At 39.7% G+C, this 17,195-nt stretch overlaps 1 protein-coding gene across 2 annotated transcripts; it reads left to right on the top strand.

Annotated features, from left to right (window-relative positions):
- Positions 1–1,048: 1,048 nt before the first annotated feature.
- LOC139938430 (glycosyltransferase 1 domain-containing protein 1-like) lies at positions 1,049–15,826 on the top strand. 2 transcript variants are annotated; one of them, XM_071933956.1, is made up of 11 exons: positions 1,049–1,172; positions 6,293–6,451; positions 7,221–7,369; positions 8,261–8,366; positions 9,051–9,102; positions 9,887–9,923; positions 10,716–10,862; positions 11,520–11,613; positions 12,531–12,651; positions 13,534–13,632; positions 15,050–15,826. In XM_071933956.1, the coding sequence occupies exons 2-11, from the start codon at positions 6,384–6,386 to the stop codon at positions 15,197–15,199; spliced, it is 1,023 nt and encodes a 340-aa protein (XP_071790057.1). In that variant the 5' UTR covers positions 1,049–1,172; positions 6,293–6,383; the 3' UTR covers positions 15,200–15,826. The 2 variants fall into 2 exon arrangements, with proteins under 2 accessions (XP_071790057.1, XP_071790058.1); XM_071933957.1 differs by lacking the exon at positions 1,049–1,172 and adding an exon at positions 1,382–1,487.
- Positions 15,827–17,195: the final 1,369 nt, after the last annotated feature.

The following is a 17,195-nucleotide window of genomic DNA, read 5'->3' as shown; positions in this document are numbered from 1 at the left end:
TGTTTCGAACCTTTTTTAAGTTGTAGGCTATAACTTTACATTTAATTTGGTCATGTCAGCACTATCCATGCAAAAACCTTCAAAGGAGCTTTTGACTAGTTTATCGTATCGGTGGCTGAAGTTTCGTGGCATACTTTCATTGGAAAAATCATAAACGGACGGTAGGCTGTGTTGTTGAATAATGCGCAGGTTTTATGAGAGCAGTTCGCGTTTGTCTTGTTTTTGACTTCGATGATTTTTTTTAAAATAACGTAAGCTTTTCCGTCTATAGTTTCCAACTATTTTGGTCCAAAAACAACATTACAGTTTTGCGAACAAGTCTGACGACCTTTAAGTAATATTTGGAATAGTTTAGCGTACTGGTAATTGAAGTTTATTGGCATAATTTTATTGGGGAAAAAATAAACGGACGATAGGCTATGTCATGTATGTTGTTGAAGAATGTACCGGTTTTATGAGAGCGTTTACGCTCGTGTATTTGTAAGTTAGGGGATTTTGTGAAGTAAATGTAATTTAGGGCTTGTTAATTTTCCAATTATATTGGTCCAACCATTCGAGTGGCTATAGAGAAGGGTTGAAGGCAACTGCCCTCGAGCAAAAAAGTACATTTTTTCCCCGGAGTATTGGGATTGCCCCCAATGCCCCCATAGTATAAAAATTAAGTTGCTGTATAATTTTTTTAGGTCGTCTGTTTTACAATTAGTACATGAAATGGCCGCGGGCTATGGTGGCAGTGGAGAGTCTTTTCATTGGTCAATCAATTTCGCTCAACTTCATTGGCCAGTCTTTTGCTCATTAGCATAATTTGTACGGTAATGTTTATGACGTGCTTTGTTATAGCATGGTTATCGTGCACGTGCTGTCATCCTGTACGTGACTTTTAGGCTGCTGGTCACGCCCACAAAATAAACTAGTAAACAAATCGTGCCTCTCGGGGGGGGGGGGGGGGGCGGCGCGTACTATGTATGTGTGCGGTCCATGCATGCTCTGCATGCAGCGCGAGTGCGGCTGGCTGCACCACCTCGCTCTCTTGCTGATCGACCCCGAAATTTGTAGAAGGATATACCATGGAGGTAGAATCTACCTCCATGGTTATACATACATCTGAGAAGAAGGTCATATCGTACAGCTGTTGTTTATGTTGTCAACACGTCAACGTCAGCAAGCTGGAGGTAGGTTACAAATTCTACTTCTAGTTTTACTAGTTGTATGCTGATATTTATTACTTAAATGTGTTACCATTTTTATAAAGCTAAATTAGGTGCCAAATCTACTTCTATCTTTACAACTGCTTGAGAATTAAAACCAAGAATCCCAAGATAAAGTTCCATTATTGCTGTGTGTGTACACACGTTGTGAATGTGAATGCAATACACAGGGGGTGCAGCGGGGAGTTTGGCAAGTTCTTTTGGCACGATGGCAGTGCCAGTAGCAAGTGACATTGATTCTTCTGCTATGTGCTGATGCCTAGCTACTGTCTGTATACTGTTGGTAGTGCTCTTGTTTTGTTTTTGTTACCAAGTGCTACTCATCAATGCTATATTTCTACCTCCATACCATGCCCTGGGCATGATACAATCACAATGACAATGGGATGGTCGTCCAACCAATGGAGGAAATAAATATCCCCCATCCATGCTAATTTATTGTGTAGACTGAACTGTAAGTGATAATGTTTTAGCCATTTTAGGGAGACATCTTACATTCCCAGTCTTTTAAGTTTAATGTTGGATTACATTGTATTTAATTTTTGACTTGGTCTTGGTAGTGAGTGGTATATGCCAACGTTTATTTTGACAAACCCACTAGCATGTCAAAATTTTCTGACAGTTTGTTTTTACTCCATCCCACTTGTAGTTGTCCATCTACATTCTGCAAATAAAATGGGTGGTACTGTTCAGTCCTTTTTGATATTGTTCTTCAGCATATTTTTCAACAAACTTCTCACTCATTTTAGCTTTTAGTTTTCGATGTGTTCTGCACAATTTTGCATTCATGACTCTGAATGCTTCAGGATTTGATGGCATAAACAAAGATCGGACTGACGTCTTGACAGCACGTCGATATAGACCATCAACTGATAGAAACTGGTGTGACTGACCCCCTTCACTACAATAGTACAACATTAATGAGCAAGTTGTGTATGGGTCTACTCAATGTACATGTTCATGTAGGGTTGAACTCGGTTTATCATGCTCCTTTGTGTCAAACAAGCATCACTCCACCTATTTACATGTAGTACTCCCAGTGCAATAAAAAACTTCAGATGATTGCTTCACTGTCTGATAATATTTCTCCTTCTTGGCACTGATATCGAAGGTGACATTGATTGGAGTAACAGCACAGTCAAGCAATAGGCTTTTGCTAATGAATCAACTAACTGTCAACTCCTCTGGAACATTTGTAATGACTTATTGACAACATGGAGCAGCAGGTTTTTGAACCCACAAGAACTATGTACATGTAGGAATCGAGCCAGCAACATCCTGTGCCTGATTCTATCAACTCATCCTTACTCCATCAAAAGCACCAAGGCAGGAAGGAACCATCATTCTGAGTGAACATGTCCACTACATCAGTAGGAGAAATAAAGAAGATTCTTCATCTACTTCAAGGGAGATACATGGCTGTGTTAAATCTGACTTTGAACTGTTGAAATCTTTCACAACCGCTTTTTCAGTGGCAATACAATTAATTCTTAACGATCCTCCAACAAGAAATCCAGCAAACAATAGTGAAAACATTCCCATTAATTAAAGTTTAAATATCTCATGCTAGCCAAGCTTGTTACTCTCTACATTGAACATACGTTTGGTCGTTTAGGAAGAAGGCCAGAATGTACAAAAATGTGAAGACTTCTAATTCTAGAATTGCCTAAGACCAAATCAAGACATGGATGAACGTGCATGCAGAAGAAAATTGATGCCTCCTCCCGGTCATACACCAACAGTATGCTGGAGGATCCTGATACTAGTGCTTCATCAAAGCCAAGCAGCAGGACAACACTGGTATCTTATCTCTGAGACACAACATTAAGACAATCACTGACAACTCACTGACAGCTCGATGCCACATTATCAGAGATCCATCTTATCTGCCATCTTTCTTCATGAAGGTGACATTGATTGGATTGACAGCACAGTCAAACAATAGGCCTATCCTATGAATCAACTAAATGTCAAAACTCCTCTGGAACATTTGTATTGAATTGTGTAATGTGCAACATTGACAACGTGATGGACTCAGCAGTTTTGTTTTGAGCCACATAAAACAAGAACGAAGGAAAGGGCTATCAGCAACATCCTGATTCTAACGACTGTTCCTAACTCCATCAAGAGCACCAATGTAGAGCAAGGAATCAGTGGTCATGATGCAGTTCTGAATGATGTTCTGCATACATCCTACCATCAGTAGGAAAAATTCTTCATCCACTTCAAGGGAGATTGCTGCGTCTGACTTTGAACTGTTAAAATCTTACAACCGTTTTTTTCAGTGAGCATTCTCAAAAAAACTAACGAGAAATACAGCATATAAAGTGCATTCCGACTCCAAATATCTCATGCCAGCCTAAGATTACATCAAACATTGAAGAGGGCCAGAATGTATAACTTACTTCTAGAATAGGGCCAATTCAAGTCATTCCGGAGGAGTGTGCAGAAGAAGATTCAGTCCTACTACCGGTTGTGTACCAATCGTATGGTGAATGATCATGATGACAAGTATATATGTATACGTACAAGAAAAGTTTCTGCCATTCATCAAAGCCGAGCAGCAAAAAAAAGGACTGGTACAACCTGTATCTCACCTCAACTACAAAACAATAGGACGGTCACTGAAAACATACATTGACACTTGACAGTTCGATGCTGCATTATCAGAGATCCATCTGCTGTCATTCTAAAATGTGAATTCAACATTGATGACATTGATTGGACTACTAACAATAACAATATCAAAGTCTTATACAGCGCAAGTATCTACATGTAACAGCACAGTCAAGCAAACGCCATGCGAAACCACCAAGTGTCAACTTCTCTTGAATGTTTGTATTGACATGGAGTTATGGAGTAGCAGGTGTCTGAACCTACAAGAACTAGGGATCGAACCAGCAACATCCTGGACCTTATTTTTACGACTCGTCCTAAATCCACCAAGAGCACTTAAATAGTGGAAAGAATCAGTGATGGATGTTGTTTCAAGTAAAGTTGACCTACAATGTACATCCTACAAGAAAATTCAAGCTAAGAACTTATAGCAAGATCAAGCATTTTCAACGATCCACCATTGAGAAATCCAGCTGTAAATATTGAAGACCATTTCCAGTAATGTCCCAAGATGTCATGCCAGCCAAGCTTGATACTCCTTACATCAAACAAAGAAGAAATCAAGAATGTACAAGAATGTGAAGAACTCTAATTCTAGGATTCGACTTGGACCAATTCAAGTCATTCCAGATGAGTACACGTGCAGTTCATAAGATTTGTGTCTTCTACTTACATCCACAATGCTGAATGATCAGAATAACATGCACAAGAAAAGTTTGTGGCGCTTCAAAAAAGCCAAGTGGTGCAATATCACCGGTATTTCAGCCCTGATGACACACAGCAATAAGACAGTCACTGACAATTAAGAAAAAAGCCAACACCTCTAACATGCAGTTCGAATCAGGAAGGTGTGCACAAAATCCTGAAAGAAATTAATATTACTGAGGCAAAAGGTCCTTACTTAATTCCCGCTCACCTTGAAAGAGATGACAGAATAAATTTCACCTTCCCTCAAGACGTTTGATTGCAGTACAGGCTAGGGTAAAATAGTTTATCGATCATCATCTTCAGCTAAGTAATGAATCATAATGACACACAAACAACATTCTGAGTGACTGTCAACATGACTTCAATCCTGGCTGTTCCTGTGAGTCGCAACACATCATCACAGCCAATGACTTTGCAAAAGCCCTTTATGACTGAAAAGAACTTTGCTTCATCATCCTTGACTTCTCCAAGACTTTCTTTGATCAAGTACACCACCAGAGACTCCTCCCATAAAACTACATCAGTATGAAGTTTGTGATCTCTCTTGAAGTGGTTTGAAAACTTCCTTATAAAGCGATCCCAGCAAGTATTGGTACTTGTAGATGGCAAAAGTTTGGAGTGGGCAGATGTTTTCTCTGGAGTTCATGAAGGCATGAAGCTACGACCATTATCTTGCATTCATCTAAAATATCGACTCCATCTATCTTCTATTCACCAATGATTGTTCGTTAGACGAGCCTAGTAACACCAAGGATGACTGCAAAAATATTGGTTCTCTACTGCTGTCTTGGTCTTCGAAATGGCAGATAAAATTCAAGTCGACCCAGTTCCATGCAATGCAAGTCTCCCACTGTACCCACAAAACAGCTTTGAGTACCACCAAGGCATAGACGTATTGAAATCAATTTAAGAACATCCAAATCTGGGGTCTAACCTTCACACCCAAGCTCTCCTGGAAATCTCACATTATATCAAACATCACCCAGAAAGCCAACTGAATGCAGGGACTCATCAAGCTAACCTAAGACACTGTTGTCTAAGATTGAAAGACCAGGCATAGATAGTACCATCTCTATTTTGAGACTCCATCTAGAAAACTGCTCGTCCATCAACCAGGTTTAAACCATTGGAAGAAAGATTTGTGCAGTTACATCCTACCGGACCAAGAGCATAATTGAAATTCTCAGAAGTCTGCAGTGGGCGTCACTCCAATACTAGAAGGGGTAAAGAGCCGTACCTCATTCACCAGTAATTCACAACCATGTCTGATGCAAGACTGAGAAACAACCATTCAGCAAAACACTGTCAGCTTCTTACAACCCATTCCTAAAAGGACATCTGCAAGTTCTCCTTCATGCCCATACAGCAGTCAGACTATGGAGCTTAATCCCTGCAGACATTGTCACCACTCCATCAGTGAGTGGGCATTTTTAAATCACATGCACACTCATTTAATACGTTGTAGCTTGAAGGATTTTTGTTTAAATTGCACTTTTTTAATCTTCACAACTTTCCACTATTTTTCACTCGGCTTTACGTCCTGTCTCATGGACCCTACCGAGTATACACGTAGAAGTACATTTAGAAGAAGTATTACTAGTGTAGGCCTAATCATAACCATGGTGATAGGGTACATGTACAAAGTGTGGGGTGGGTTAGGGTTAGGGGCATTGGTTACGTAGCTTAGGGTCAGTGCCTGTATTTGTACTGATGTGATTAATTGTATTTTTTTTTAACTGTTAACTTTTTACTTTCCACAGAGTGACATACTTGTAGGTAGATCAGCCAATATTAATTGTGATTACTTGGGACACTATCTGATGATGATTTTTGAGAATCAACAGCTTGTCTATGAAGGTTCTGGTTCTATCTGCTCTAAAGGCACACACTGGGAACTTCTCATCTGCTCAACGAATAAGGTACTCATACTTTAAATAGATCAATCTCATCAATTTTCACGTCTATAGCCACACAGCCATCCCTAACCTTTCAAAATGTTTGATGGTGTTCAGGGACTGAGATATGCACAAGTAAACTAAAATTATGTTTTGCAAGGGCTTATGCATACTGCAAGAGTCAAACATTTTGCTGTTGAGTTACCATTTTATGGTGTTGGGTTTTGTTAGTCAGGAAGGATCTCAGTTAGACTCTCTTGGAGACCCAAATGTTTCCACGGTGGATGTGTTGTGCAGGGCTAAGCAAAACTCACAAGGATGCCCTTACATGTAGTTTCTAAAGAGATCAGATATAATCAAAAAATAACTTGTCATAATAATCTATTTTTGCATCAGGGATAAAGAATAATATTTGTTTTTACCTTTACACTGATGCGTAATAAGGACTGTCATGAATTTATCTAATCAGTACATTCCCAGAGTTCTGTAAAAGAAATCCACAGGCAAATTACTTGGGTTGGATTTGAACCCACGACCTTTGTATTGCAATAGCAGATGTCTTACATGTACCTGTAGACCACTGAGTTAGCCCGGTGATTTGCCTGCATAGTCTTCAGTCAGTTAGAAACGCTGGTGTAGATGCTGCTTTATTCCACAGCTCCCCCTTTCAGGGCCGCCACCCCGCCCTGCTAATATATTTATTTAAAAGTGTATAAATTGTACTCTAAGACATGTAAGAACACAAACAAAATGTGAGAGATTCAAACTAACCGTTTCCATTTTATGTTTTCAGTGACTTTTTTAAACAAGATGGCATTGAGAGTGAATTAGTTGATAGCAACGGCTTTAGCAGTGGTGTTGACTTCAACCATCATGTTGTCATGACAGCAGCTGACTGTGTGCTCGCCATACACGCCTACCGCAGTGGCAGGCTCCTCCTTGGTAAGATTTTGATTTTTAAAAATGTAGATTTTTTAGGCTTTGCAAGGCTTCACATGTTTCTACTTGGCATGATAAGGCAGAGCGGTTTAGTGAACTGAACTCAAGTTCTGGTGTTTTTATCATCAGAATGTGGGTTAGGGTTACGTTCTTGACACTTGTGGAGGAAAACAGGGTTAATTGCACCCAAAGTCTTCCCACATATGTACTGGCCCACACCCACTTTGAAACTGAGTATCAAATTGACTGGTTCTTTTGGGGAAATACCTTGACAGCAATTCATAGCTATTAGTAACAGCACGTAATCTACTTCTAAGCGCGCGCGCGTAATCTATTTCTAAGCGCGTGCGCGAACACACAACCCATGAGCAGCAGAGTCTTCACAAAGTTTTTGAAAAAAACTATTTTAAACCTTGAATTTTCAACTGTCAAAGTGTCTGTAATTGTATTTTTAAAAATTTGTTTAACAAAAGGGCATTTATGAATGGGAATAAAAGAGTAGTGACTCGTTCTTAATTGTCCCTTCTAAAACCCTGTAGGGTTGTTGCCGTGCGCTAAAAGCCCTCGCCTTCGGCTTTGGCTTTTATCACATGGCAATTCGACCCTGCCGGCTTTAAACGGCCGTGTAAGAACTTGTCGCTACCCTTTTATTCCCTTATTTTAAACAGACAGGGTCATGGCCGTGCGGGCGCCGCCTTTGGCCGTTATCGTGCGGCCACGACCCTGTCGGTTTTAAACGGCTGTTTAAGAACTTGTCCCCACTCTTATATTCCCTTGCTAATTGGTCATTATATCTGTGCTTTAAAAATGGCTTCTGCATCTAGCATGTCTAGAAAGATTCTATACTGCATATGTGCTAATTTCTAAGACCTTTTGGGTGTTTTTCTGTTGCAGAGTGTCCTGTACCGTACGGCATAGTGTTTGGTGGCACAGACATCAATGAGTATCCTAAGAATCATGAGAAATTACGGACCATGACTGCAGTCATAATGAAAGCAAGGTGAGCTTTGAATTTATTTTAAAGACAAATTACTACTGGGTATTTTTGTTCTGGTTTCATCCGCTCCTTTCACCTTTGGGACATAGATGGCTGTGCCAATCCTGCTAAGGATCAGAACCTTGCATTTGGGTTTCAGTTCCTACCTGAATGCGTGGGTTTTCCCCATTTGGGGTTTTCCTCCCACATCTAAGCTTTAGATAGTTTTAACATCATTAGCAAATTTTCTTGCATCATAATTGGAAAAGTGTTAGCCTATGTATCGATTATTGCTTCACAAAAATTCACTTAGCTTTCGCGTGAAGTATAAACTGTGCTTTATAAACGTATGATCATCCTTTTCTACCCTTATTTATAACTAATGCAGGTTCCTATTTCCTATTACATTACTCTACTCCAGATGTAAACATGAAACCAATGATGCAAGATTTAACCTTCATTTTTTTCGGTACTGACTTTCACTTCTAAATACAATCTGCACAAATTTCTTTAGTACAGTTTTTATGTTAGTTTTGTCAGACAACTTAAAATAGCACATCAGAAAAGGGAATAGTTTTGTCATTGCATGAGTTATGGAAACTGACTGAGCTTCAGTTGTTGAAGCACCAACTAAAATTTTCATGACCTGTTTGATAAGATTATTGTGTGTAGTTTTGTTTATTTTTTAATTTCGTTTTAATATTACAGGTTTCTTGTGAGTTTTAATCAAGCCATGAGGGATCAGGCTGTTACATTATGGGTAAGTACTGTCATTGTTTGTTTACATATTATTTGATTAAAAATTATTTTTTCTCATGCCACTCAAGGCAAAAGCTACAGCAAACTGTAAACAAAAAGGTTGTGGTTATTTGCGTTTCATTGACCATATATTCCAATATCTGGGCCCAATTTCATAGAGCTGCTTAAGCACACAAATCATTCAAGCACAGTAAATATGGCTACAATTCAAACTACCATGTCACATGTAGGCTACAATTTGTGACTGGTATCCTGCTCATTTCTGCTAAGCAGAAACGTGTCAAGCAAAATTTCATGTTTAAGCAGCTCTATGAAATTGGGCCCTGATTGTCAAAATATAACTTTGTAAGACATGTTCAGGAAAACCAAGCTCCATTATTCATGGCTCTTCCTGCCATAGAAATTTGTTCTCAAGTTCACCATTTACCACTTAAATTACTACACTATTTGTGTGAGCAAAGAATGCTTAGTTATGTGTAGCATGCATCGGTATAAACAAAACTTTCTGACTCTTTCTTTGAACTAAACTGGACATTTTTTCTACTACCGCAGTATACTGTGGGCAACAATGTTTTCATTCTGCGCATACATGTATGGCCTACAAATTTTGCACTGTGAGTGCAGAATTCTCTGGTAATCAGTGGCATGATCGACAAATTTACATTTTTCATAAAAAAAAAATTCCCATGAAATTTTGATCCTATATCAATGCAAATTGAAAAACTGTGAAATTACCCTACTGCACGTTAACATGTTTAACTTAAGATTTAATTATTTTTTTTCAGCCTGACATTGGTAGCAGACTGTTCACCCAGCCACAAGGTAAGGATGCTCTTGAAATTAGTGGGGAAATACGTGATGTTGAGTCTCACACTTGTCTCACACTTGTTACTGCACAATCTGGAACTGCCACCCAAATTGCCGCACCACATAAAAACTGCCCGATCTGAAACCAGTTTCTGCTGCTTTTCTGTATTTATAATTTATATTTCATTTTGTAACTTCTCATTCTGTATTCTATAATGATTTTCTTTGGTAAGCGCTTTGAGACACTAGATGTGTGAAGCGATATGTGAAAGTCTAATCATTATTGTTCTCCATGAACTTTGACTCTTGATTGTTCTCCTGCTTTAAAGCCATTGGACCCTTTCGGTACAGAAAAAAAAAAAAAAGTTCACAGATTTACAAATAACTTACAGGGTTTACAGAAGGTAGTGGTGAAATACTTCTCTTGAAATATTACTCCATGAAATGCTTTACTTTTTGAGAAAACAGTAAAACAATATCAATTCTCGTTAACGAGAATTACGGATTTATTTTAAACACATGTCATGACACGGCGAAATGTGCGGATACAAGGGTGGGTTTTCCCGTTATTTTCTCCCGACTCCGATGACCGATTAAGCCCAAATAATCACAGGTTTGTTATTTGATATAGAAGTTGTGATACACGAAGTGTGGGCCTTGGACAATACTGTTTACCGAAAGGGTCCAATGGCTTTAACTGCTTTATGAACTTTGGCTCTTGATTGTTTTCCTGCTTAATCCACCTAATGAACTTTGACCCTGGTGATTATTTGATAAAAGTCTACTTGTGTTCTTGATCTATTTTAGGAGTTGTAACCTCACCCTCCAGCCATTTTGATTTTCACCTCCATCTTCAGGATGCGTGTGGCATTCCAGATCACAGCAAGATATTTCTGTTGGTGGCTGGAATGAGACCAGTCAAGGATCCATTGTATCTGGCTCACCGTTTTTCAGGTATTCTGATTGTTTCTTTTTCTTTTTATACAATGGAACAATAGACCGATCCATTAAGCTCCGCCCCATTGCGTTTTGACCAATCACAACGCAACGAAGGTCCGACAAATAAAGTCCAACATGCGTGCGCGTATGCTTTGGCGCACGCGACAGAGTTGTGCAGAGAGGCATTGGAGAGGCTCACATGTTCTTGCTCACACGTGCATCGTGGGCGGAGATTAATGGATCAGTCTATTACTTCACTCACTTGCATTGTTGATATGTTTTTGATATTGTTCATACTACAATATCTTTGCACCACTGACTGAATGTTTTTTACTTCAAAGGCAGCAAGATTTTTTTTTTTTTTCAAATTCTCAAATAAAAGTGTACATCAAAAGATGAGGGTTGCTATAGTCACAAATTGTTACAGAAAACACAACATGAAAGGAATAACAAAATCATGATAAACTAGAAACTTGGATGTAGATGCACTTCACTTACCTCTTAAAGACACAGTTGAACGCCATAGACTTAAACGGACATGGCTTAAAGCTGCAGGGGGGTCAGTTTCCTTTTGTGTTAGATATGTTAGTAATATCATTGTCCAACATGGACAATGTGCTACAGATGAGAATTTTTTTTCAGAAGGTCTCTTTCCTTGTTTTCTTTTTACAGAGTGGCATAATGAGAACAAGAGTATTTATCTTGTCATCATGGGACCATGTTTGGACAGTCAGTTTGCAGAAAAGGTCAAAGTAACCGTAAAACGGTATGTAGTACTTTTCTTTAGTTCTTTACCATTGGGGCTTGCTGGGACATTGGGGGAGGGAGGGGGGTTGGTGTTAAGGTTACGGGAATGTATGCGGCACCTTGGATGTACTCTTCAATAAAGATAATGAAATTTCACTCTAAGGGTGCGTTTGTTTAGCTTCCCTGGGTCAACCCCGGTCTGCCCTCGGTGCGTTCGAATAGCTTTGGCTTCTTTCCAGGTGCTCACCCGGGTCAGCCCCAAGTGCCCTGCTTGTGGAGTGGGTCACTTGGGGGTGACCCGAGGTAGTGCATGACGTTACCACGAGAGGGTGAGTGTGATGGTTCGAATAGCTCTTGTCAGGGGCTCATCTGAGTGAGCACCGCGGGTCGACCCAGGGAAGCTTATCGAACGCACCTAAGTGAGACACAACATCATGTAGATTGAAAGACTTGTGTGTTTTTAAAAAGGTTGTATTTATTGTTTCAGTTTTACCTTAACCCCAGTGAGCATTGTTTCATGCCTGGAACTACACAAAGGCAGTGACCTCTCTGGTGCACAAAGCCATCAAGATTTTTCAATGGAAGTGCCCTTTGCAAATTGAAAATGGCCTTGCTCTCTTTATGATGAAATTCCAGGCCTGCTGTACAACATCTTGTCCAAATTACACATGGTCAGGTTGGAGCTAAACACGCGCCCTTGACTGACCAATTTTTCATGACTTTGTGGCTTTACAACGTTGCTGTTGATGATGCTTGCCTGTCTGGTTGTCAGCAGTGTCCTTACATTCAAATTCACATTCTACTCGGGTGGGGTTAGAACCTCCATTATCTTGTTGACCTAGCCACTGGACCACAGAGTGTGCCTGGTGACGAGAGTCCAGTTGACATCATGTATTTTTGTTGATATCATTATTTCTTTTTACTTTGTGTGTGCAGGTTGCCAGGGGTTGAGATGATAGAACCTTTAGCACAAGATGACTGCCATAAAGCCATGCAAGAATGTACTGCTGTAGTCAACTCGTCACTGAGTGAAGGCATGTCCACTGCTATACTAGAGGTAGTTAATAATAATAACTGGGTGCGTTCGTTTACCTTCCCTGGGTCGACCCCGGTCTGACCCGGTACGTTCGAATAGCTTTGACGGGGCTCACCCGGGCCAGCCCCCGGTGCCCTGCTTGTGGAGTGGGTCACTTGGGGGTGACCTGCGGTGCATGTCGTCACCATGAGAGGGCGAGTGTGATCGTTCGATTAGCTTTGTCAGGGGCTCACCCGAGTGAGCACCGCGGGGTCGACCCAGGGAAGCTAAACGATCGCACCCACTGACATGTATATAGTGCTGGTGTGGCAGGATTTGTTGTCCCCTTAGAGATTCTGTCCCCCATACGGCGAACTGTGTACTGGTACTTCAACAGTGTACTTCTTTTGATAGCGCCCTCTTTTGTTTTATCCTCATCCAGCCCATGTTAATTTTCCAAATGGGGGATAGAATTTCCTGGGACTAATTTCCTTTGAACTGGTATCAAGCAATTGTGATGCTCATGGCTCAAGAACACAAGCTCGTCTGATTTCTGGTTCAGATTTTGTTTTATTCTTGACCTCCTTGTGTACATGTACTACAAGCCAATATTGGCTCGTATGCACACTCTCAGCTTAACCACATACCAAAGACTGGCCAGCTCGCCCTAAAATGAAGTAAATTTACTACAGTGTAGGTGCTTCAAATAGTTGTTTAAGATTCCATGCAAATTATAAGACAGACTTTTCAGTGCTGAAATTAAAATTTGTTATAAATTTTTAGCTGCTGTACATTGTATTTATTGAAGTGACGGTAACTCTTAGTTTTGCCCACCACTTGACCGTAGTTGGCACAAAACACTGTGACTTTGCAAAGATGGGCCAATAAATGTACATATTTTATCTCCTTTGTGTAACATTGCAGGCTATGGATTTATGTGTACCAGTGATAGCACGCAACATACCAGGAAACAGAACACTAGTTGAGCATAGACAGACTGGTCTGCTGTATGACACTCCACAGGTCAGTACCTGTTGCATTGAGTTAGCCAGGGTTTGCTGTAACTAGTCAGCAGCACCAGTTAGTGGTTTCTTTTAGATTTCACAGTCAGATTCTCCACTGATCCAAATTTCATGTTAACTATGATTCAACAAAACCTGGCTACAACTTGATAAAACCTGTGAGCACAAAGCTTGCTAAGCACAGACAATTGTTGCTTAACAGAAACAGGTTACCTGCCAAAAGGTGACACCGTTGTGACTGGTGTCCCACTCAATTTTTGCTCAGCAAAGAATTTTGTTAAGCAGTTTTTTTCCGCTTATGAAATTGGGCCCAGGTGGGACCACTTGGAGAGAATATTTACTAGTCCTGTGTTATTTTAACCATCATTTGGCCAGTGGACCACTGTTAAGAGGGTACAGTTATATCCCGCAGAAAGGGAGAGGGTGTTGGGGGGGGGGGGGGGGCTGAAGGCAACCTGTTTCCTCTGGCAGCATGTGTGATATTTTATGTCAATTGTATTCTATTCTTGAGGTGTCTCTATTTCATGGTTAGCCTAGGGGGAACACTTACTTTCCCCTCCAGCTCAAACTACCCCTGGCCCGAAATCCTATCTTATAAACCCACCACCACAAACCCCTCGAACTTCCACACCCCTCTGCTTTGAATTACTTGTTTTTACAACAACAATTTGTAAACTGAATTGCATTTTTGATGTAATCTCACTGGTTTAATTACAGGTATTACAAAGAAGTTTGTGATGAACTTTTGTCTCGATATGTTTCATGTTATTCCAATTCTTTTGATTTGTCCGATTTCTGTTGCACAATATCTCCTCTTACATATTCCTAATTGATTTACATATTTACCTGTCACTGATTAATATGCTATTATTGTATTGTATTTGTACAACTCACTCCAAGTGATTATAAATTTTGTAATATTTTTTAATTGTTAACCAATGAATTCAATGAACTGAGAATCTCACAAATCAGTTGTTGTTTTGAACCATTTTATTTGTCTCTCTTTCCTTTGACGAGTGAACCATAAAATATAATTTAATACGATTTGAAAGACTTTGTGCATACAATTATATTTTTTTGCAGTTCTAGTTTCTCCCAACTGTTTAAAAATAGAGAGAATTTGTCTTGTGTTTTTCTATGACGTTATTTTGTATCTTATTTCATTCCAGTTTTCAGTATGTTTTATTTATAAATGTACATTTACTTGTAAAGAAATATGGTATAATTTCACCTTCGTTACTTGGCAGCTGACACACCAGATGCATGTAGCTTTGCATTGTTTATAATATCTATATATGCACTTGTTTTATGAGAAGAAATGATCACTGGCAAGTCTGCTGCCACCTAGTGTCCTCAGAATTTCCATTTTCCTCTGGTTCAATCTGAAACTTACTTTTCCCATTTTTTCTTCTTTATAGGAATTTATCTTCTTGGCTAAAGATCTTCTGATGAACCCTGAGCAGCGGTCAGTAATCACTGCAAAGGCCAAGCATTTGGTCGAATCCCGTCACTCAGCAGAAGCGGAGAGGTGTGTGTACACCAGTCTTACCAAGAAAATGCTGCCTTGACAGAATAAGCTGGCAAGCTGAAGCTTTGAATGGATCCATCGGAAGAAGAAAGCAGTTTATATAACAATAATGAACCATTCTCTATGCGCTTGTGTTGAACTTGTTCACCAATTTTATAGGGACGGGATAAAAGGCCTTGAGTCAACCCACCCCTTGTCTGTGCCAAACAAGAATAATTATTCGGTCAGCATGAGAAAGAATTCTTGCTTAACAAGGGATAAACAGCATACCCAAATTTGTTTGAAGTTGAGGTAAGGGAAAGAGACGCAGGGGAACTTGCTTTAGCCATTGTATGTAAACATGGGAGCATCTAGATTGGTTTTTCTATAATTTTCCCACACTTTAATGGATAGTGTGCTGTTTTTTAACCAAGCTCCAAATCTGCCTAAAATAGACATCAACCAAGAAAATCTTGAAAATTTACACAACTGAAAGCAATAATTTGTTTAAAATATTTTGATAAAAACCACTAGTGTCACAATATCGAATTGAAGCTGACTTTCCCACCTAAATCTAAATAGATTTTTATCAAATGATTGTATAGAAAACGATTATATTGTGATTTTAAAATGATTTGTATAGTACTGATTATTAAAACATGCTGGCACGTTTTTTAAATTGTTAAAATTAAACAAAAGTGTTCTCTCATTAATGTTGATTTCATTTGTTTCAAAATCTACTGTCTTGTATTACAGTATAAAAACGTGCAAGAAATTTCATGGCCAGTTTACCATGGTGGGTGTAGTATGCAATTATGTCCTCTATGCAATACTATCTGGAGAACATTATTGCACATGCAATAATGTTCGCATGACGGTTTTGCATATGCAATCGTGTCAGTCCTGGCGCTGCTGCATAATGCAATTGTGTCCGCCCGGACACATTTGCACATGAAGTTGTGTCCGCCCCCGTGCAAAACCGTCCTTGCAGTAAATTAAACGCCCTTGGCATTTGTTTTACAAGCTAAGTGCATCATCATGTCATGAAATGTTCGGCCTTTTGGGTATTTTCTACAATCATATACGTGCATATTCATTGCTGCATAAACGTAGGTTCAGTGAGTGCTTGCTCACTTACGCGCGCACTTACATGTACAGTCATGTACATGTCCACCGGACGGTTTTTGCAAAGCCCCGGACATGATTGCATATGCAAAAGTGTCCGGAGCGGACACTATTACATGGCGGACACAATTGTGTCTGACACGGGCAGTGTTTATTCAAAACCCCTGAAATGTAATAATTAAAACCAAGAGGGCGCACTATCGGCATCACGGTAACAAATTGCATGATGAATAAAATAATGGCAAGCCATGCGAACCTTGTATACTGCCACCATCGGCTCTTTGTAAAGAGACGGCTGAGACGGAAAAAGTGATGTAAATTAGTTGTTCATGCACCCCCCCCCCCCCCCGCGTACCCCACCCCATTTTAAAGCTGAACGATTGAGTTTCAAATGTACATGTATAATGCAAATCTAAAGTAAAGTCCAGCTGTGTGAGGTTTGTCAGGAAGTTTCAATTTGGAGGATTTTAGATCTTTGATTTGTTTTTCCTTCCTGTTTATATTATGTCACCAAATGAAGAAATAAGGGGTAAAACTTATCATTTTTTATTGGTTGATTGAGTCATTCTTCTTGGTTTCAGGAGTATTATCCGTAGGCCTAAGTGTTGCAAAATAATACCCCTGCAAGTTTCCCTCAATGATCTTCCCATCAAGGGAACTCGGCAAACTCCCACAAGGGGGTATAAAGACCAAGCTGGCAACAGCCATCTCCCTCTCATTATAGACATTGGTTAGATGTCTATGATTTTTTTTAAATTGCACAAATCAATTTGTGATTCAGTAATTACACGACAATACTTGTATACTTAGTGATTTTGAAATCAGCGGTTAGCTTGGTGGTATTCGAACCCACAACCTCTTGATGGCAATTATTGCATATTGGTGGATCTTTGTTGCAAGTTAAAAGCAACATTAAGCTAATAGTGATAGGT

The sequence above is a fragment of the Asterias amurensis genome, chromosome 6, assembly GCF_032118995.1.
Source record: "Asterias amurensis chromosome 6, ASM3211899v1".
NCBI classification, from domain to species: Eukaryota; Metazoa; Echinodermata; class Asteroidea; order Forcipulatida; family Asteriidae; genus Asterias; species Asterias amurensis.
The sequence above is the reverse complement of the archived record's forward strand: the minus strand, read 5'-3'. Positions and strand labels throughout refer to the sequence as shown.

Excerpts from the sequence above, each read along its gene's own strand:
- LOC139938430 (XM_071933956.1), top strand. The coding sequence starts at position 6,384 with ATGAAGGTTCTGGTTCTATCTGCTCTAAAGGCACACACTGGGAACTTC. Across the intron at positions 8,367-9,050 it reads GCAGTCATAATGAAAGCAAG|GTTTCTTGTGAGTTTTAATC; the intron begins GTGAGCTTTGAA and ends TTAATATTACAG. Across the intron at positions 10,863-11,519 it reads TCTGGCTCACCGTTTTTCAG|AGTGGCATAATGAGAACAAG; the intron begins GTATTCTGATTG and ends TTCTTTTTACAG.